The sequence below is a fragment of the Bubalus bubalis genome, chromosome 3 (assembly GCF_019923935.1).
Source record: "Bubalus bubalis isolate 160015118507 breed Murrah chromosome 3, NDDB_SH_1, whole genome shotgun sequence".
Classification (NCBI taxonomy): Eukaryota; Metazoa; Chordata; class Mammalia; order Artiodactyla; family Bovidae; genus Bubalus; species Bubalus bubalis.
The window spans coordinates 5152410-5174970 of record NC_059159.1 but is presented as its reverse complement, the minus strand read 5'-3'; the positions used below and the strand labels follow the sequence as shown (position 1 = coordinate 5174970).

General features: G+C 48.5%; 1 protein-coding gene across 9 annotated transcripts in view; it reads left to right on the top strand.

The window, feature by feature from the left end:
• The window catches only part of SLC39A11 (solute carrier family 39 member 11), a 386666-nt gene that overhangs the window by 118137 nt on the left and 245968 nt on the right, over positions 1-22561 (top strand). For all 9 annotated transcript variants that reach the window (XM_044938507.2, XM_025279390.3, XM_025279389.3 and 6 more), the window contains one exon: positions 14150-14308. In XM_044938507.2, the coding sequence (XP_044794442.2) occupies positions 14150-14308 (159 nt within the window). The remainder of the gene's footprint in view (positions 1-14149; positions 14309-22561) is intronic.

Below are 22561 nucleotides of genomic sequence, written 5' to 3'. Positions count from 1 at the left end.
TGCATGGTACTTCATTATACAAACTGGCCATAATATTTTTTTTCATCTTTATTGAGGGATAAGATGGTAAAGAATCTGCCTGCATTGCAGGAGACCTGGGTTTGATCCCTGGGTCAGGAAGATCTCCTGGAGAAGGGAATGGCAACCCACTCCAGTATTCTTTCCTGGAGAATCCCATGGACAGAGGAGCCTGGTGGGCTACAGTCCATGGGGCCGCAAAGAGTCGGACACAACTGAGTGACTAACACTTTCAAACCTCACATAACTATGGTATCCTTTACTAACGACTTCTTAGACATTTACGTGGGGCTCGATTTTTGGAATCATCATTTATTGTTTTCAAAGTTAATAGTTGCACTGATTTAGAAAGAGCAAATGTTAATAGAAGGCTTAGAAAGAAAAAGAAAAAGGCAGTTCCCCCATCAACCGCCACCCCCCTCCATGGCCCCATTCTCTTTTAAGTAGGAACCACTTCTGTCTGTTTCTTGAGAAACTTTCTCCCACATTTCTAGATATATTTGCGTACTGTATCTGCCATATCTTGATTTGGAAACCAGCGCCCTCTGGTTCTGGTAAATGCTATTTGATGTTCCTTTAAATAGTTCCCCCTCTGGTTCTCTGTTCTCTTTTTATTAGTCTTATTAGTTGGCTATTGGACTTCCTGGACCGAGTGTCTCATTTTCCTCTCTCTTTTCTTTCTGTTTCTTATAAAACCTTTGCAGTTTTATTCTGCATGGTGGGAAGTTTCATCGCCTTTACCTCCATCAGAAGAGCAAACGTTTCTCCTGTTGCCGCTGTCTTCAGCATTCCCAGTTCTGAGAACAGTTTCTCGTTCTCCCTGTTTTTGGTTTGTTTTCTCTCTAGCAGCCTGTGCTTTTTTTATGGATGTCGTCAATGCCTTCACGCCTGTCTGATAGTAATGATAGGTTTTTGTCTTAACAGTCATTGTCTCCCTGAATCCCTTGGTTCCCCCTGAGAGCCTTCATTTTTTTTTTCCTGTTTGGTTATTTTCTCCAATGACTTACTATTATCATAGGAAAAATAGAGACAAATTTTAAGCATATGCAGCACCAATTATTTATAGAGTCTCTAGGCTAGTTTTTGTGCTAAGTGTTTTACATGCTTTATTGCATATAATCCTTAAAACATGTTCACCGATAGCTCAGGGGATACAGGATCCACATTTAATGCAGGAGACTTGGGTTCATTCCCTGGATTGGGAAGATCCCCTGGAGGAGGAAATGGCAACCCACTCCAGTATACTTGGCTGGAGAATCCCATGGACAGAGGAGCCTGGTGGGCTGCAGTCCATGGGGTTGCAAAGAGTCAGACACGACTGAGCACGTGAGGGATGGATGGAATCCTTAAAATAACTCTATAGGAGACGAGCACCACTGTGGGGACGAGGTCATGGTCAAGGACTCCACAGCCACACGGGCTGGGATTGAATCTTGACTGCCGCTTACTGACTATTGTTAATAATGACTTAACTGCACCGTGCCTCAGTTTCCCCATCTCTGAAATAGGGGTAATAATAGAATTTGACTCTTACTGTCAAGAGGATTAAGAAAGTTCCTGACAGACAGTAAAGTGAAGGTGAAAGTGAAATCGCTTAGTCGTGTCCGACTCTTTGCAACCACGTAGACTGTAGCCCACCAGGCTCCTCCGCCCATGGGATTCTCCAGGGAAGAATACTGGAGTGGGTTGCCATTTCCTCCTCCAGGGGATCTTCCCAACCCAGGGATTGAACCCAGGTCTCCTGCATTGCGGGCAGACGCTTTAACCTCTGAGCCACCAGGGAAGCCCAGTAAATCTCTATGTAAATGTTGTTGTTATTAATTACATTTCACTTCTGAGTGTCATTATTATTTCTGTTACTATTTCCATTTTCCATATGAAGAAACAGTAATGCTAGAGAGATGGATCTCTCACCCAAGGACTCCCAGCTGGGAGCTTGGAGAGAGAGTTGGACCTTGGATTGGAACCAAGTAGTCTGACTCCAGAGTCCTGCCTTCCATCCACTAACTGTGGTTTTTGTTCAATCGCTAAGTCATGTCCGACTCTTTGCAACCCCATGGACTGCAGCACACCAGACTTCCATGTCCTCCACGGTCTCCTGGAGTTTGCTCCAATTCATGTCCATTGAGTCAGTGATACTATCCAACCATCTCATCCTCTGTCACCCCCTTCTCCTTTTGTCTCCAATCTTTCCCAGCATGAGAGTCTTTTCCAGTGAGTTGGCTCTTCACATCAGGTGGCCAAAATACTGGAGCTTCAGCTTTAGCTTCAGTCCTTCCAATGAATATTTAGAGTTCATTTCCCTTAAGATTGACTGGTTTGATCTCCTTGCAGTCCAAGGGACTCTTAAGAGTCTTCTTCAGCCCTGCAATTGAAAAGCATCAATTCTTTGGCACTCTGCCTTCTTTATGGTCCAACTCTCACATCCATACATGACTGCTGGAAAAGACATAGCTTTGACTATACAGACTTTGTTGGCAAAGTAATGTCTCTGCTTTTTAATGCACTGTCTAGGTTTGTCATAGCTTTCCTTCCAAGGAGCAAGCGTCTTTTAATTTCATGGCTGCAGTCAGCGTCCGAAATTTTGCAGTATTGCTTTTCAGAGAGAGAGACAGAGAGACAGAGGGAAAGATGGCAGATCTGCCTTGGAATTGCTGGTGGTACTAGCCAGGGTTGACAGGTAAAATATAGGATGGTCAGTACAATTAAAATTTCAAATAAGCTGTGTTTAGTAGAAGCCTGTACCAAATTAAAAAATTCATTGTTTATCTGAAATTCAGATATATTTGGACACTGAGTATTTTTATTTGCTAAGTCAGGTAGCCCTAGGTGGGGTTTGTCTTCTTCCTCCCTCCAGTCCCTTCTTGAGGTTCTGCCCTACCACTCTGGAACTCTTTGTATTTCCCCAGGATCAGGGCTAGGGTACCAATGGCTGTCTCCCACATCCATCGGGTGAGTTAGGACAGAAAACACTCTGAGAACCAGGCTTTCACGTGTGGTGAAAACGAATCGTGATTGTGTTTGGAGTGAGGGGCAGCATCCTTCCTTCTCCTTGACCTTGACAGTCCCATCCCTAAGCCCGCCCTGCGGATTTCCTTCGAGCCGGGAGGGACGCCCAGAGCCTGCAGTTTGAGGGTTCATCCCCTCTCTGGAAGAAAACCAGCGAAGAGACCTCGGAGCTCTCTCTCCACAGAGCCAGACGGCTCAGTCTGCTCTCCTCCATCACGTGCTGGCAGATTTTGACTGCCAGCCAGATCTGGAGCAGCTTGGACCAGCGGGGGCGAGCGATGGGGTGGGGTGGGGGAGGCTTGACCAGCTGGCACAGCCGCCCGTCTACAGGCCAAAGTCGAGAGGGTGCTGATGGGTTGGTGGCTGGGTGCCATGGAGAGGGTGCTTTGGGCGGCAGGGCATTCTCACTCTCTTGGGGACCAGCTGGTGAAGAGGTTTGATGAGGACACCCCTACCTCCCTTTTCCTTAGTCTACCTGGAGTTAACAGTTTTGGCAGGCTGAGGGATTCTGGGAGTCCTCTGTCATCGAGTTCTTCCAAATGTAAGGGCTGATGAATTAATAATGAGCATGCTGACGCCTCTCCAGTATCCACCATAGTGGGTTTGTGCCAGAGGAACGGTGAACTCAAATGCAAAGTCTAAATGTTCAGAGCATCATGGTCTTATTTTAAGTGTAGTTAAGGTCATGGCTCAGTGGTAAAGGATCTGCCTGCAATGCAGGAGATCTGGGTTCAATCCCTGGGTCGTGAAGATCCCCTGGAGAAGGAAATGACACCCCACCTCTAGTATTCTTGCCTGGAGAATCCCATGGACAGAGAAGCCTGAGGGGCTACTGTTCATGGGTCACAAGGAGTCAGACACGACTGACCGACTTAACACTCCAGTTTCACACTGGAGCCTGGATACAGAAGAGACTATCTCCAGTGCAAATGTGGTTCATTAGAATCTGGAGTGGCCTTCCTAAGAGTTTAAGAAAGTGAATATGATTTACATGTAATAATATGCACACATCTTCAAGTGTCAGCCCAGTGGATTTCTTTTTTAATTATTATTTTTTTAGTTAAAAGATAATTGCTTTATGATGTTGTGTTGGTTTCTGCCATACATCAGCACGAATCAGCCATAGGTATACATATGTCCCCGCCTCTTGAACCTCCCTCCCACCTCCCGCCCTCATGGCTTTTGACAATTGTATACATCTGTTTACCCATCGCCCAAAATGGGATCGAAGACGTTTCTGTCACCCCAGAAAGAGCTTCTGTTACCTAAGTCAGGTCTGCCTCTCCTCAGGCAACCACTTTGTAATTTCTGTCACCATCAGTTCAGTTCAGTTGCTCAGTCACGTCCTACTCTTTGCGACCCCATGGACTGCAGCACACCAGGCTTCCCTGTTCATTACCAACTCCCGGAGCTTGCTCAAACTCAGGTCCATTGAGCCGGTGATGCCATCCAACCATCTCATCCTCTGTCGTCCCCTTCTCCACCCACTTTCAATCTTTCCCAGCATCAGGTTCTTTTCCAATGAGTTCTTTACATCAGGTGGCCAAATCATTGGAGTTTCAGCTTCAGCATCAGTCCTTCCAATGAATATTCAGGACTGGTTTCCTTTAGGATGGACTGGTTGGATCTCCTTGCAGTCCAAGGGATTCTCAATAGTCTTCTCCAACACCACAGTTCAAAAGCATCAATTCTTTGGTGCTCAGCTTTCTTTATAGTCCAACTCTCCCATCCATACATGACTACTGAAAAAACCATGGCTTTGACTAGATGAACCTTTGTTGGCAAAGTCATGTCCCTGCTTTTTAATGGCTTCCCTGGTGGCTCAGACGGTAAAAAAAGCATCTGCCTACAATGCGGGAGACCCGGGTTCAATCCTTGGGTGGGGAAGATCCTTGGAGAAGGAAATGGCAACCCACTCCAGTACTCTTGCCTGGAAAATCCCAAGGACGGAGGAGCCTGATAGGCTACAGTCCATGGGGTTGCAAAGAGTCGGACGCGACTGAGCGGGTCATCATCATCATGCTTTTTAATATGCTGTCTAGGTTGGTCATAGCTTTCCTTTCGAGAAGCAAGTGTCTTTTAATTTCATGGCTGCAGTCACCATCTGCAGTGATTTTGGAGCCCAGAAAAATAGTCTGTCACTGTTCTATTGTTTTCCCATCTATTTGCCATGAAGTGATGGGACCAGATGCTGTGATCTTAGTTTTCTGAATGTTGAGTTTTAAGCCAACTTTTTCACTCTCCTCTTTCACTTTTATCAAGAGGCTCTTTAGGTCTTCTTTGCTTTCTGCCATAAGGGTGGTATCATCTGCATATTTGAGGTTATTGATATTTCTCCCGGCATTCTTAATTCCAGCTTGTGCTTCCTCCAGTCCAGCATTTCTCATGATGCACTCTGCATGTAAGTTAAATAAGCAGGGTGACAATATACAGCCTTGACATACTCCTTTTCCGATTTGGAACCAGTCTGTTGCTCCATGTCCAGTTTTAACTGTTGCTTCTTGACTTGCATACAGATTTCTCAGGAGGCAGGTAAGGTGGTCTGGTATTCCCATCTCTTGAAGACTTTTCCACAGTTTGTTGTGATCCACACAGTCAAAGGCTTTGGTGTAGTCAATAAAGCAGAAGTAGATGTCTTTCTGGAACTCTCTTGCTTTTTTGATGATCCAGAGGACATTGGCAATTTGACCTCTGGCTCCTCTGCCTTTTCTAAATGCAGCTTGAACATCTGGAAGGTCCCATTTCACATACCGCTGAAGCCTGTACCATAGATGGGTTTTAAATATTCTTGTGCTTGAAAGGAATCATACATTGTAGGGCTCTGTGTGTGTGTGTATATATATATACAGGTTTCTTTCACTCAGTATAATGTTGGAGACTCCTCTGTGTCATGATATCAGTAGTTTTTCCTCTTTTTATTGCTAGGGAATGTTTCATTTATACATGGACCATGGTGGGTTTGTCCATTCTCCTGTGGATGGACATTTGGGCTCTTGCATTTGGGTTTAGGTTGTGACGGAAGCTGCTCTGAACCCTCCTGAGTCTTCATGTGGACATTTGTTTTCATTTCTCTTGGGGCAGGTCTCCAGGAGAGGGATCAGTAGATCACAGGGTAGATCTTTTTGAAGATCTTCTTTTTGAAGCTCCAGTGCTTTTTCCTGGTTTGGAAATTACATACCAGCTGGTAGGCCAGGCCTTTTTCCATTATTTTCATCAGGTGGGTGTGGCCAGCAAGACTTAGGTCACCCAGGCAAGTCTACCTCAACCAACAACTGTAATCGAAGCTGAATGTAAATGATTATAATTCTGAGCTGTTCGGTTCAATTTTGTAAAATTGCAAGAAGCTGGTATATTTTGAGGGTTGTTTCTTTTTAAATAAAAGATTAGGTATAGATAGAGCCCCCATATGAATTTGATTCATGCCTGAGTCATGACTGAGAATTGACGTGCCGCACTGGAGAGATGACTCAATGCAAAATTTATGTGCCCCTCCCCACCCCCCTGTGGGCTTCTGATGTGTGAGTCAGTGTTGAATGAACATGAACGACCTTGTTTTGCAGGGTTTCGTGCGCTGAGTTTTCTTTCCTCCCAGTCCCTCTGCTTGCGTTCTGGTCAGCGCTCCACTGCCCTACCCGCCACTGATATTCATCGTATTGTCAGTGAACTCTGTGCAATAATATCCTCCCCCTCTTTTATTAAGAGGGATATTTCGTTTTGTAGCTTGGCTTTTCCTCCAGTGTTTAAACCATCTTCACTGTCACAGAAGAAATGCTTAATCGCACCCATCAAGCCAGAATATTCTGATGTGTCCCTCAAGACGCTCTTCACAAATTTCACATATGTTTCCAGAGCTGAAATTGTCCTAAAATGAGCACTTAAGCAGAAATGAAAAGATTTGCCTGCTGTGGGCTAGGTGTTTAGCTACTGTTTGTGATTATGCTATGCTGGTACCCCTGACACCAGAGGGAAATTAATAGCATTATAAAGTATGGATCCCTCTGGCATTTTGAGAAGAAGGATCCTAGGAGCTTTGCTCGGTTTGGGTAACTACAGATGGGAAATATGGAATTTTACTCTCAAGCAACATGAGAAACAGCTTGCAAGTGTCTGCTGATTTCTTTTTTTTTTTAAGCTAAAAAAGTGATCGTATTTGAGTATAGCCGATTGTCTGCTGATTTTAAATGTCTCCTCCTCTGCAAGTGCGTTTTGACCTTTTTTTTTTCTTTTGTCCAGGCTGTGAGTTAGGAGCCTTTAACAAAAACACACGGGCCAAGCGGGTGTCTCATTGTCGTGCAGGCACCTGTCTGAAAATTGAACTTCTGTCCACAGGATCCTCTTCACTGTGAATCAGGGTCTTCTATGATCAAAACGTTAAAAACTATCATATCACAAATTTATAATATTTACTTATATATTTACATATTTTAAAATTATATTATAAATTCATTTTTAAAAATTTCCCCTAAGATATGTGCGTGTATAGTTTAACAAATCAGGTTGTTCTGTGGGGCTTGCAATAAGCAAGTCTGCTGACCATCCCCACCCCCGATTCCCACATAGGGATGCGCGAATAATGATTTTAGCTGTTTCCTCACTTGTTTTGCCTCCACATTTTCAACTGCATGCCTACTCTGACGTTTCTTGACTTTTTCAGCTTTAAGAATCTTCCATGATTTCTTGGTGTGGAAGGTGAGGATTTGGTTCTCTTATCCATCCCCACTCCCCCCACCCCCACCATCCTACACAACAGACACTGTGTTTTTTAAGGTTAGTTCAGTGGTTCCATAGTCACAGCTTAAAAATGGAATATTGTTCAGCCTTAAAGAGGGATGAAATTCTGACAACATGGATGAACCTTGAAAGCATTATGCCCAGTGAAAAAAGCCAGACATGCGTGTGAAGTGTCTGTGCATGGGTATTCAGTAGATCACTTCAGTCCGTTCAACTCTTTGTGACCCCGTGGACTGTAGCCCGCCAGGCTCCCCTGTCCATGGAGTTCTCCAGACAAGAATACTTGAGTGGGGGCCATGCCCTCATCCAGGGGATCTTCCTGACCCAGGGATTGAACCCATGTCTCCTAAGGCTTCTGCATTGCAGGCAGATTCTTTACTGCTGAGCCACTGGAGAAGCCCCATGAAGTGTCTGCTGCTGCTGCTGCTAAGTCGCTTCAGTCGTGTCCGACTCTGTGCGACCCCATAGACGGCAGCCCACCAGGCTCCGCCGTCCATGGGATTTTCCAGGCAAGAGTACTGGAGTGGGTTGCCATTGCCTTCTCCTCATGAAGTGTCTAGATTAAGTAAATTCAGAGAGACAGAGAATAGCTCAGAGGTTACCAGTGGCTGGAGGGAGACGGGACAGGGAGCCACCTCTTCGTGGTTGCAGAGCTTCTGTTCTGTGAAAAGGTTTTGGAACTTTGTGCCGATGCTTGCTCCACACTGTGAGTGCCATCAATGCCCCTGAATTGTCCAGACTTTAAAGAGCGCATTTTCTGTTGTATATATTCAACCTTGCAGATAAGTACCTTGGTTAAGAAATAAACAATAGCTTACTTACATTGTTAAGATTGTCAATGGTATTCACTTATTTCCTTTCTTGTGCAATTTTGGTGTTTTCCAGAGTTGTCAATGGTCTCCGTTTTTTCCCCTTTGCCTAGTTTTCTGGGCACCCGTTGTTAATCCATCACTAGTCTCCCACCAAGAACTGTAGACTCTCCCCCACAAGCATTCAAACCTCCTAGGCTCTACAGTCTGCCTTTTCCCAGAGCCCTCCAGCCCCTCTTCCCATCTGGGGTCTGGTTCTCCGAGCCTGTTGCAATGTTGCTCTGATGTCCTTTTCTTTTTTCCCACCGCCTGGAGATGCCCTTTATTCCTTTCCCCCTGTCTTGACTTGCTTGTTTCACTGCTTCATCTCATGGAGTAAACACATCCTTGAGTGTCTTTCTGAGAAGGGGCATCAGGGAGGTCAGTCTCCAGCTTCTGCAGACGCAGAGCCTGACCTGGGGACCCCCTGCGCGAGGAATCTAGGGAGGACATGCTCTTTGGGGTAGCGGCTCCGAGCGGCTCCACTTGACATCTTTCCGGCTGGGGTCGCTGTCACCGAGTCTAGGCTCGTACAGCACACGGCAGGCCGGTAAATCTAGAGACAAGTTGTCAGAGCAAGGAATAGCGACTTTGTTCAGAAAAATGGTAGACTGAGAAGATGGTGGGCCAGTGTCCCAAAGAACCATCTTACCCGAATTCAGGATTCTTTTATATTAAAAGGGGAGTGGGTGTGAGTGGCTGTTGTGAACTTCCTGGTGTCAGAATCCGCTATTCTTGCCTCCATTTATTTAGGTCAATCACGACGTTCCTATAAACCTCCAAAAAGACAAACGTTATTCTCAGTTCTGCAACTTTATCTCTCTCTGAGTGGAAAAGTGTTTTAGAGCCTAGGACTTCCCTGGTGGTCCAGGGGTTAAGCACCGCCTGGGAGTGCAGGGGACATGGGTTCCCTCCCTGATCTGGAAGATGTCACATGCCGAGGAGCAACTAAACCTGTTTCACTTCAACCCTGAGCCCGCGCACCTTAGGGCCTACGCTCTGCAATAGAGGAAGTCCCTGCAATGAGAAGCCCACCCACCGCAGCGAAGAGTGCAACTAGAGAAAGCCTGTACAAAGCGTTGAAGACCCAGTGCAGCCAAATAAATGAAATAAATAGATTAAAAAAAAGTAAAGATCGGAGCCTTGAGAATGGACTCTCCTGTATATTTCGGGCTACGGGCAATGTTCTCACAGCAAAAGCAATTGCTTACAAAGGTAAAAGAAAAGAAACAGACCCAGTGTGGGGTCAGATTTGTTCTTCCCTGGCGCACTGGTAGCCCTGTTTGTCTTTCTAAGCAGGGTTGCGGCTGCGGGAGGATCTTCGATATCTGTCATCCGGAGTCATGAAGGGGACTGGTTGGTAACGACTCTTTTTTTTTTTTGAGCTCATTCCCTGAAGTCTTGTGCCGGGTGATTACCACCTCCCCATCACTAGACTGTCCCCTGCAGGCCCTGCTTCTTAGGGGTAATTGAAGGTTAATCAGATACACTACTTCCTGCTTCTGTATCAGCTAGTTAATATGTCACTACATACAGATTTAAAAAAAAAATCGCCCAACATTTAAAGGAGCTTTGCTAGTGTTGACAGTTTCAAGGAAGCTACCCATGTTGAGGGATTATCTTAAAAAAATATATATATATATCTATAGGATTTATCATACAGTCCAGGAATTGCACTCCCTGGTGTTTATCCAAACGAACTGAAGAGTTACGTCTGCACAGAAGCCAGCACACGGATGATTACAGCAGTTTTATTCATAATTGCCAAAACGTGGAAGCAGCCAAGATGCCCTGTGATAAGTGAATAGATAAGTAAAAGCAGGGCCCATCCAGACAATGGACTGTTATTCAGTGCTAAAAAGAAACGAGCTATCAAGCCATGAAGAGACATGGAAGGATCTTAAACGCACTTAAGTGGAAGAAGCCGGTCTGAAAAGGCTGAATACTGTACAATTTCAGCTATAAGGCATTTTGGAAAAGCCAAAACCGTGGAGCCAGTAAAAGGATTAGCGGTTGCCAAGGGTTGCCAGGGAGCCGGAAGAGATGAACAGACGGAACACAAGAGTCCTAGGGTGTGGAACTGCCGGTCCTGACACCAGAATAATAGATACATGTCTTGGTTCATTTGCGCAAACTCAGAATATACAGCACAGAGAGCCATCTCCAATGTAGACTGTGGACTTTGGGTGATAGCCACGTGCCAATGTAGGTTTACTGATTGTAACAAACGTCCCACCCGGCGTAGGATGTGGATGGTGGAGAGGTTGTGCATGTGTGGTGCAGGCAGTATGTGGGAATTCTCTGTACCTTCTGCTCAGTTTTGCTGTGAATATAAAACTGCTCTAAAAAAAAAAAAAAGGAACACGTGCCTTATCTGCTGCATGAGTTTCCTGTTGCCGCTGTAACGAGCACCACAAGCACGGTGGCTTAGAACGACTCAGACGTATCATCCGACAGTGCTGGAAATGAGAAGTTCACATTGGTTCTAACTGGGGTAAAATCAAAGCGGCAGCAGGGCTGTGTTCCTGCTGGAGGCTCCTGGGAAGAACCTGTTGCTTTGCCTCCTCCAGGTCCTAGAGCCCACCGACCTTCCTTGTCTCGTGACCTGTTCTCCATCTTCAAGTCAGTGACACAGCATCTTCCAGTCTCTCCTGTCTGACCATGCTCTTGTCGTCACATCTTTCTGATTCTGACTCCTCTTGCTCTCTCATAACGTTTCTTGTGATGACGTGGGCCCTACCCAGCTCACCCAGGATCATCTCCCCAGCTCAGAATCCTTAACCACAGCTGCTGAGTCCCTCTTGCCATGTAAGATGACATGAAGGTTTTACGGATTAGGAGGTGGTCATCTTTCAGGGAGGGCTTCCCAGGCGGCACTAGTGGTAAAGAACCCACCTGCCAATGCACATGATGTAAGAGACGTGGTTCAATCCCTGGGTCAGGAAGATCCCCTGAAGGAGATCGTGGCAACCCTCTCCAGTATACTTGCCTGGAGAATCCCACAGACAGAGGAGCCTGGTGGGCTGCAGTCCATAGGGTCACATAGAGTAGGACATGACTGAAGTGACTTAACATGTACACACACATCTTTGGGGGAGAAGTGATTATTTTGTTGATCACGTATGCCCTTTATTATTTCTTGAATTATGTTTGCACTGGGTCTTCCTTGCAGCGCACCAGCTTTCTCTAGTGTCAAGCGGGGGCTACTTTCCAGCTGCAGAGCACAGGCTTCTCATTGCAATTCCAGTGGAACCCAGCTCCATCCCAAGACCGATTCTTGGTCATGTTCCGAGCTGTGGGAGGCAGGGAGACTGCCGAGGAGAAGGAAGGAAGGAAATCCTGTTGGGTTCCAGGTTTGACTGGAGGACAGAGGACAGGGATTCTTAAGAAAGGGACCCACCTGAGTCGTCGGAGATGCCTTTCCATGTCCAGCATCCTGGATTCTGGCCAACCCTCCCTTGAGAGGCATAACCTTTCTGATCTGTGTCTTATCACTTGTCCATGAGAATATTGTATTTTTCACGTGTAGAAGCAGAAAAAAGATTGGTATCCAGCGATGCCTAGGGATAGAGGGAGCTTTGACAGAAGAGGTTGAACTTGATGTTGAGAAGGTGATGGGACGCCAAGGCTGGGGAAGTATCCCAGTGACATCGACAAGGATGAGATATGGGGAGGGACTGCAGTGGTCTTACTAGCGATGTGGTCTAAATGGGAGGCCCTGAAACACGCAAGGATGGAGGTTGCCGGGCATGCCTGTGCCGCCTCTGTACTTCTGCACTGGCCTTCCTTGGCTGGAGCTTACCACAGATGGCAGCTCTAGAGGGCTGTTGAATTCTAAAGCAGGTGAGACAGAGTCTGGGAGAGGGATGAATTAGCCCCGGCATAGAGGAGGTTCCCACAGGCTTCCTCTGACAGTCCCATGGCGCTGAACCGATGAGCCAATTTTATTGTTTCTGGGAGTCTAAATGCAAGAGACCTGGGTTCAATTCCTGGGTCGGCAGGATCCCCTGGAGAAGGAAATGGCAACCCACTCCAGTATTCTTGCCTGGAGAATCCCATGGACAGGAGCCTGTCAGACTATAGTCCATAGGGTCGCAAGAGTTGGACTCAACTTAGCAAGTAAACCACCAAACATAGACAGCGTATTAAAAAGCAGAGACATCACTTTGCCGACAAAGGTCTGTATAGTCAAACCTATGATTTTTCCAGTAGTCATGTACGAATGTGAGAACTGGACCATAAAGAAGGCTAAGTGCCAAAAAATTGATGCTTTCAAATTGTGGACCTGCAGAAGACTCGAGAGTCCCTGGGGCTGCAAGGAGATCAAACCAGGCAATCCTAAAGGGAATCAACCCTGAATATTCATTAGAAGGACTGATGCAGAAGCCGCAATACTTTGGTCACCTGATGCGAAGAGCCGACTCCTTGGAAAAGACGCTGATGGTGGGAAAGGCTGAAGGCAAAAGGAGAAGAGGGTGACAGAGAATGAGATGGTTGGATGGCATCACTGACTCAGTGAACGTGAATTTGAGCAAACTCTGGGAGACAGAGGAGGGCAGAGGAGCCTGGTGAGCTGCAGTCCACGGGGTCACAGAGAGTCGGACGCGACTGAGCGGCTGAACAACAGCAGCTGAGGCGGGTACAATTCTCTATGGGTGGCGCTAAGATTTTTCTTGGGAGCGTCTAGTGCCGAGCCAATGACTGTGTGTGGGTGACGCTCTGCAGAAGAGAAATCATTTTCTTTCCTCACGTATTTGTTCTTCATTGTTGTCTTCGTAATACCTGGTTCTGTCACTCGGAATGTTATTTTGGAGATGGATGATGCAGATGTGTTTTTCAAGGCAAGGCGGCAACAAGTAATTTTAGAAACCCATTCATCACTGTACCTGTCCGTGCTGACGTCATACAGTTGCAATGGGTCGTGGGTGTGCTCTAGCCAAGATGTCACGGCATCTGTAAGAGGAGACAACTGTGAGTGAGTGTCTAATTGACTAAACACTGGAGCACTCTGGATCCCATTGACTCCACTGTGATTCGAGTCCAGTTTCATTTCTCTCCTTTCCCTCTCGTGGTTCCCTTCTCACTGAGGTGGGGATGGTCCTGCTTTGGTCAGTTCCCCGGATCTGCCACTTCCTGGCTCAGTGACCTTGGGCAAATGATCTTATTACTTCGAGATTCAATTTCTTTATCTACAAACAGCAGCTAGGACAAACCTAGATATCGTATTTAAAAGCAGAGACATCACTTCGCTGACAAAGGTCAGTATAGTCAAGGCTATGGTTTCTCCAGCAGTCAGGTATGGATATGAGAGATGATAGCAAACTAGACTGCCTCTTCACAAGGTCCAGATTAAGCTCTCACAGCAGTAGATTTCTCATGGCTGCTTTTTGCCTTGGAATAGTTCCCACCTACCACTGAGGATTAAAGGCCTGACCCAGGTGACACTGAAGAGTTCCAGCTGGGCCACAGAGAATTAGGAAAGTCCCCACTGGAAGGGCTTCTGGGGATGGTTTAATGGTTTGCTGCTTTTCATGGCTTTGCAGGTCATGCTGGCGGCTTCCTACTGGTCCCTCCTGGCCCCGGCAGTGGAGATGGCCACGTCCTCTGGTGGCTTTGGTTCCTTGGCCTTTCTCCCCGTGGCTGTCGGCTTCACCCTTGGAGCAGCGTTCGTCTACCTAGCCGACCTCCTGATGCCTCACTGGGTGAGTACCGCTCCTCCCTGGACTCTCGTGTCAGGGCATGTCCAGCTCTGTGCCATGAATCTACTTCTGTTCAAACTCAACACCCTCGGTCGTGTCTCTGTTAAGTGGCTAGCGGTATCGAAATAGATACTTCAAGCCATTTAGGGCTTTTACCTAGAGGGATTGAATTGTGACTGAAAAGAAAATAAGCTCTCGGTGGTCTGACTCATCAGCCCTTCAGTCGCATTTTGGTAAGTTCGGATTTTAAATGTCAGATCTTGTTAAACACGCAGAGAACACCTGGATGTCATTCGCTGCGGCACTGTCTGCAGGAATGGACCTCAACTGGGGCAAGGGAGTGACCGGGATGCTGGTCCTGACCCTTAGCGAGCTTATGACATCACCAGGGAGCTGAGAACACACTGGACCACAGCAGAAGACACTCAGCAGAGCATCCCCTCCGCGAACGCTGATTAATAGGGGGATGAGGTGGGGGACCGGGCAACAGGGCTCTGGACTGGGCTCGCTTCTGACACGAACCAGTTGTATGTCCCTTACCCCCAGTTTCCTTCTTTTGACTTGAGGGTTTATAACTCCCTTTAGGGGTTGCCAGGTAATAATTTTAAAAAATCTAAAAAGGCACCAAGGACTTCCTTGGTGTTCCAGCAGTTGAGAATCCCCCCTGCTCATGCAGGGGACATGGGTTCAATCCCTGGTCTGGGAGGGACCACAAGCCTCAGGGCAGCTAAGCTCGAGCGCCACAACTTCTGAAGCCTGCACGGCCTCGAGCCCCCGACCCCCGCAGCTCGCTGCAACTGGAGAGAGTCTGCACAGCCATGAAACCCCAGCTCAGCCAAAAATTGTGAATTAAAGAAAGTAATAAGGCACCAGAATTTGGGTGAGCTGATGATGTTTTTTTTTTTTTTTTTTTTTTTGCCTAAACAGTGCTGGGAGGTTGGCTTTGGGGAATGAGCTTTTCCTGGCTCACAGAGAAGCCCAATACACAGAGCAGCCTGCATTCTGGCTGCGGTCCCTGAGCAGAGAGAGCCAAAGCCAGACCGTGAGACTGTGACCCAGTGCCATTGGCCGAAACCAGCTTGGCTGAAGGGTGGCTGTCAGGAAGGACCCAGTGCAGGCACGTGTCACCTTACCAGGCGCTGTGTTTTAACAAGTCCCCGAGGTGGGCAGAAGCCCCCCAAGAGACCTGAGCTGGGGCTTGAATTCTCTGCTCACCCAGGAAGGGAGGAGGTGCGGGAAGGCCCATCCGGGGGAGAGAGTTTCTCTGGGGATCGTGGTGGGCGGGGAGCAAGTCGGGTTCCCTGGAGTCGGCAGGGCTCGTACCCCAGGACGTAGGCTCACCTTTCCCCACTTGCCTTCTTCCTTCCCCATCGGAGAGAGAGAAGGAAGAGTCTTGGGAGGAACGTGGCCCAGACACTCGTGAGAAACCGATCACTCTTGATCCAGAGGGACCAGCCTCTGGACCGAACAGCTCATTGTGCGGTGATGTCTGCATGGGGAGCCGTGATGTCATCTTGGAGGAAAGACTGTGTCCTTCTCGTTCAGCGAGAGCTTGTCAGGCTGTGGTCCTCTGTCCCCACCCCCCAGACCCTCTGTCTCCTTGTTTTTGGACACGTCTGCTTGGTAATGGCTCTGGGAGGGTCCTCCGGGTGGACTGCCATAGCCTGCTGTCCAGCCCACCTGGGTTCCGTGTCACCTTGCCAGTGGAGTGTATTCTCCTTGCCCGGGCAGGAAGGCCAGTGGCGTTCACTCCTGGATGGCAGACCGGGGCTGGCACGACCCCTGCTGGTCTCTTTCTGCCCTTCCCACCCGAGCCCCCCCGGGCTTCCAAGGCAATATATGGCAGAGGGCTCTTTGTCTCGTGAGGAGTCACCGTTCCCTGGTACTGGGGCGGGGAGGGCGGGGGTGGGGTGGGAGGTGTCAGCGTATTTGATCAGCTGCCTGAATGTAGAGGCTTTCTCTGGGCAGTGTAAATAGTCATTTGTTGTATGCTGCGGTACCTTTTTTTTTTTTCCTTAACCTTTTGCTTCCTGTTTGCTCTACTGTATGCTTTGAATATAGAGAAGATCCCAGCGGGAAGTCTTGGAAAATGAGGCCTGGTTGGGGAATGGTGGGTGAGCACTGAGGGAGAGAATGAAAGGTCTTCAGAAAGGGCGTAAGAACCATGAACGCCCAGGACCTTGCTCATTGGCAGAAAGATCAACCTAGCAGGAAGCATCTGTTCTGGGACGTTTTAAGAGAAGTTAGTTCATGCTGTTGATGTGAGGAGGGGCATTTGTCTTGGACGAACTCGTAAACAGATAAGCATTGTTTGTAACTGCAGCAGAACCCCAATGCGAACGTGACTCTAAGAGTGGGCTGGGGAGCTGTCTGTCCATCGCTCTGAGACAGGCTGGAGGTTTCCTTCCGTCTCACTGTGAATTTGCCAACCAGACCCAGAAAGGGCAGCCGCTCGGATGTAGGGAAGATGCATCTTGGAGTCTGAGTTATTGGGTTTTGACCTTGAGTCTGGCTGGTTGTCAGCATTGATTGTGTAGCCAAGGGGAATACAGTCTTCTGGGGGAGAAAGCGGTGGCCGGAGTTTGGTTTCAGAACGCTCACTGCGGTTGGAGTGTAGGAACCAGGAGTTCCGTGGGGCAATTCCAGCTGAGATCTCTTCAGTTTCCCGTTCATCTCACTTTGCGACAAAGTCACACAGCTCAGACAAAGCCACACGGCTCAACACACGGCCCAGGAGCAGGGCGCGGTCGTGAGAGCAAAAGGCTTTGGCTGCAGCGATGACAGACGGGGCTCGTCCTGCAAAACGAGTGCCTGGAGGAAGGGGGCCCTGCCTGCAGAAGACCCCACAGCCTCCGCTTTGTCCTCTGGGAGGACCGTGCGTGCACTTTGGGCAAGAGGGAGCAAGCCAGTCCCTGGCGAAACAAGCCGGTGCAGGAGTATGCTCAGCACAGAGGTGCTTTGAGGGGTTCTTTTAGCATTCCCTAAACCTATCTTTTAAACTTTTCTTAAATTTTTCCTTGGCCTTTTTTTTTTTTAGTATTTCCTTGGCTGTGCCACAGGCCTGTGGGATCTTAGTTCCCCGACCAGGGATCCAGCCCGTGTGCCCTGCACTGTAAGTGTGGACTCGTAACCGAGCCCCAGGGAAGAGCCTGCTGGGGGGCTTCTGACATTGACCCGTGACGGTCCAAGCACAGGTGCCTCTGCGAGTCCACAGGGGGTGTGCCCTCCCTATTTCTTCTTACACATTCAGGACCTGAAGGGTGGCAAGACTCCGGGAGGGCGGGAAGGAAATGGTTAACTCTGACCTTGCCTCTAATGCGGCTCCCCTCCATTCAGCCTTTCAGATGTATTTGTCTCCCTTTTGGAGCTTGAGCCCCACATTGCTCATGAAAAGGGCTTTACTCATAACAGCCTGTCAGGTTGAACCCGCTGTGGCCGCGTTAATTCCGCTTGTCCAGTCGCTCCCTGAAAGGGTGTTTATTTTCCTGCATTTATCTGAGGGTAGAGTGGAGAAGGCGGACACGGTCACCGTTAATGGGAAACGAGCTGACAGAGTTGTACGGAGGCTTTGCCAAATGATGGCTTAATGAGAGTGGAAACGGGCGGGGGTGGCTGAGGAAGGTGGAATCGGCCAGGCCCCGGAGGAAGGCGGTGGTGGTGAGTGTGGCTCAGGCCAGTCGAGCCCATGGTCCCCCTGGATGGCTCTAGGGAGAAGCAGAATGGACCGTGGACAGCTATCTGGAGATGCTGACATTTTTGTGATCTTTGCAGTTTGCTTCTATGTAAAGTTAAGACTGGTGGTGACTGCGAAGACCGCACCTTCAGTGTAAAGCAGAGCTTTTTCTACTGGTGGGTGGAGGGGAGGGGAGGGGAGGACGGTGGCTGTGTATCTCCATGGCCGCCTGTCTCTCTTTTTAGTCTTACTAATATTGCATTAATGCAACACACAAATCTCATTATAAAAATTAAACAGATTTTTATGTGACAGTCCTTTCTTGCTACAGACTGTATCCTGCTAAAGTTCATGTGTTAAACTTAATTTCCAGTGTGATGGTGTTCGGAAGTGGGGCCTTTTGAAGGTGACCAGGTCATGAGGGTGGAGTCCTCATAAATGGGATTAGTGCCCCGATAAAGGAGCCCCCAGAGAGCTCCCCTCCTGGCCTCTAGCACATCAGGACGTGTGCACACACTGTCTATGAGCCAGGAAGTGGGCTCTCTCCAGACACTGAATCTGCTAGCACTTTGACCTTGGGCTTCTCAGCCTCTAGAATTGCCAGAAATAAATGTCTGTTGTTTATAAGCCACCTGCTGCTGCTGAGTCGCTTCAGTCGTGTCCCACTCTGTGCGACCCCATAGATGGCAGCCTACCAGGCTCCCCCGTCCCTGGGATTCTCCAGGCAAGAACACTGGAGTGGGTTGCCATTTCCTTCTCCAATGCATGAAAGTGAAAAGTGAAAGTGAAGTCGCTCAGTCGTGTCCGACTCTTAGTGACCCCATGGACTGCAGCCTACCAGGCTCCTAGTTGATGGTAATTTGTTACAGCAGCCTAAAAAAAAAAAAAAGATACCTGGTTTTGGAGAATTCCCTGGCAGTCCAGTGGTTAGGACTGTGCTTCTGCTGCAGGGGGGACACGTGTGATCCCTGGTTGGGGAACTAAAGGAAAAAAAAAGTCAGCCTGAATGGAGTAGGATGCTTCTTCCTTTTTCCTGAACTCTTCCCAGATCAAAGTCAACCATCATCATCAGTTTAGTGGGTACCCTTGTAGATTTTTCTCTTTTCTCTCTTTTTTTTTTCCTTTTGGAAAATGATTTACATTGTATCTTATAAATATTAAGACATAACCACTCCCTCCTATGCTCGTATTGTTTAAGTATGCTTCAAATCAACTCTAAAGCAACCTGAGCGCTGACTCCTGTATTTAGACTTCCCTCTCTTTACATATGTATGTGCCTGCGTACTTTTTCGCACAGTTGGAACCGTCTGTGCATTCTCTTCTCGTGTGTTATTTTTAAAATTCGAAATGATTTTCATCTCCTCGTTTTAGCACCTGTGTGGAGACCTTCCGTCTTTGTGCAGCTTGCCGGACCGCTTCCCTGTGGCTGAGTAGTTAGATCGCTCTGTGCTTTTGTGTATGTGTGTGTGTGTGTGTCCTGGAGATGTGATTTTGTTACGTGTTTCCTGAAAAACAAGTAGTAACATACAAGCTGTGATGCCGCCACTTGCTTTTGCAGCTTTGCTTTCGGTCTTGGCAGCCTCCTCTCTGGGAGATGCCTGCTCCCCACCCCCTTCCTCCCTGCCTGGGGATCTGACATCCGAAGAGGCTGCCCAGGGACTGCAGGGGACAGGGGCGTAGACGCTCCTGTGGGGCAGCGTGGCTGACGACCCTGGCTGCTCAGGCTCCAAGGTCAGCAAGCGTCAGGCGTACTGCCTTCTCCCTAGCCCTTTCATGAGTCTGTGTCCCAATCCTGTTCCGCTTCCCTTGGTTTTTCCCGTGATGGCACGGAAGATGCCTCTGCTGAAAACTTAAACGAGCAGGGTGGGCACATACCTTTTTTAAAAATCATTTTTATTGGCGTGTAGTTGCTTTACAGTGTAGTGTTATTTTCTACTGTACAGCGAAGTGAATCAGCCACATGTGTACTTATATCCCCACTTTTTGGGGTTTCCTTCCCATTCAGGTCACCACGGAGCACTGCGTTCCCTGAGCTGTACGTGGGTTCTCGTTAGCTGTCTATTTTATATGTAGTACTGCACATACTTCTAATATGTACTCAGCTGTTGCTGGTCACAGCTTCCGGCTGCCGGAGTTGCGGTGAGAGCCACGTGTGACAACTATTTGGAAGGGACAGACGCTGCAGGAGGCGATGATTTTGCCCCAGGAGGGCTGATGTCTGTTTTCCTTTCCTTCATGGACTCTCCATCTTTAGCATTCTGATTCTACTTAACGGAAGGATACCTAACAGAGGAGGTGGAGGTGGGGGAGAATGCAGGGGGTCGCTTGCAGGGGAGAGACTGCAGTGGCATTTCCACTCGTGGAATCTATTGTCCTTGTTCTCCTTGAGTTGCTAAGTCGTGTCGACTCTTTTGTGACCCTGCAGCCCGCCAAGCTCGTCTGTCCTTGAGATTTCCCGGGCGAGAATAGTGGAGCGGGCTGTCATTTCCTCCTCCAGGGCATCTTCCCAACCCAGGGATTGAACCCACCTCTCCTGCTTGGCAGGTGAATTCTTTACTGCTGAACCACCAGAGAAGATCCCAGAATTCTGGTATCAAAGAAGAAAAGGAGTCAATTTTACGGATGGAGATGTTGGTTTGGCCACTTCTTCGAGAGGAAGGAGCCCCTGGAAAAGCTAAACGGTTGTCGTCTCCTATATTGAGCCCTGGGGATACGTGACAGAAGGTGTGTCAGCGATAGCAGGACGCGGACGCTGGCCCTGAAGATGTCCTGTGTAGCTCCGTGCCTGTGGCTCCTTTGGTCCTGTGTCTTGGGGCTGGAGGAGGGGAAGGGATCGTCAGCCGTGTGTCTCAGAAGTACACGTTGTCTCTAGAATCACAGCCAGTTCCCTTCGGAGCCTCCCTTCTCCAATTCCATGAGTAAATAGTAGGTGGACTCACCTTGACCTGAGCAAGACCAGGGTGTTCTGAATTTAATGCCAAAACTGATAGACGTTTGCGAGCACGATGGCGCGGTCCCCAGCTCCGAACACAGTCCTTCCGGCATTTGCACACTCTCTCCTGCTCACCCTGCAGAATGCGGTTTGTATGTTCTTCCCCAGAAAGCTTCCCTGGCCATCCCAGGTGTTGGCACCTCCCACATCTTGACGCTTCTCTTCCCTGTGGATAGCAGGCCTCCAGGAGGTAGGAATGAAGAATGAATGAATGGATGGAGATACTAGGCGGGAGATAGTGTGAGTGGCTCAGTCGTGTCCGACTCTTTGGGACCCCATGGACTGTAGCGCCTCTGTCCACGGGATTCTCCAGGCAAGAATGCTGGAGTGGGTTGCCACGCCCTCCTCCAGGGGATCTTCCCGACCCAGGGATTGAACCCAGGTCTCCTGCATTGCAGGCAGATTCTTTACAGTCTGAGCCACCAGGGAAGTCCAATGAATGAATGAACGAATGAATGGAGATATTGGGAAGAGAAAATAAGATCGTCTTCATGAAATCTCTTTCCAGCCTCAAACTTGAAAACACTTTACAGGGACTTCCTGGCGGTCCAGTGGTTAAGACTCTGGGCTCCCAACGCAGGGGTGGTGGTGGTGGTTTAGTCGCTAAGTTGAACGCAGGGGGCCCGGGTTCAGTCCTTGGTCAGGGAACCAGATCCCACATGCTGCAGCCAAGAGTTCACACGTGGAAACTAAAGTTCTCGAAGACCGCAGCTGAGGCCCAGAGCAGGCACATAAATAAATAAATGTTAGATATAGATTTAAAGCGCTTTATAGCCTTGAGTTATTTGCCGGAGGCAGATCTATGCTCCTTGGCAGTTGACCACTTTCTGGGCACCAGAAACACGAGCCACAGATAGTTAAATAGAAAAACGGAATCTGAAGTGTGGATCCGTTACAGGCTTTTTCACGCTTTGTTTACTTCCTAATTATGTTTGCTGGAGAATCTAGAGACTTATACTGCCGTTTAGAGTCAACATTTTCTGAGCAATTGGACCAGGAAGTGTGCTAGAGGGTGGGGGTGAGTGGGGAGTGTGGGTGGGAAGGAGCAGAGACGTTGCCTTTGGTGCCTTAGAAAAATACTGACGCCTGGACCTCCCGCAGGAAGCTCTGAGTCATTGTGTCCCAGGCAGGGCCTCGGTCTCTAAATGAAAACATCCCCAAGAAGGCTCTGATGTTCAGCCAAGGCTGGTGACCTCTGATTGAGGCAGATTATACCTTGCTTTGATTCAGGTGCTGTTGCTTGGGTGGTTCACTGCAATCCAAGTACCTTTTTCTTTCCTTTGGAAGCCAAAGTCTTACTGTTTATTGCAAAGAACTCAGTAAAGAGGGAAGAAGGGCTTCCTGCAGGTGATGGAGGGACGGTCTCAAGATGAAAAGGGAAAAGGGACCTGGCTCTGTGGTTGGTAAACTTGGGGGCACACCAGAGTCACCTGGGAGGCCGAGCAAACACAGGCGCCCTGGCCCCACCCCAAGCTCTTGAGATGAAGCCGGGCCATCTGCAGTTTGTCTGCTTTTCTTTGGAGGGGGCGGCATGCCACATGGCAATGTGGGATTTTAGTTCCCGACCAGGAATGAAACCCGTGACCCCTGC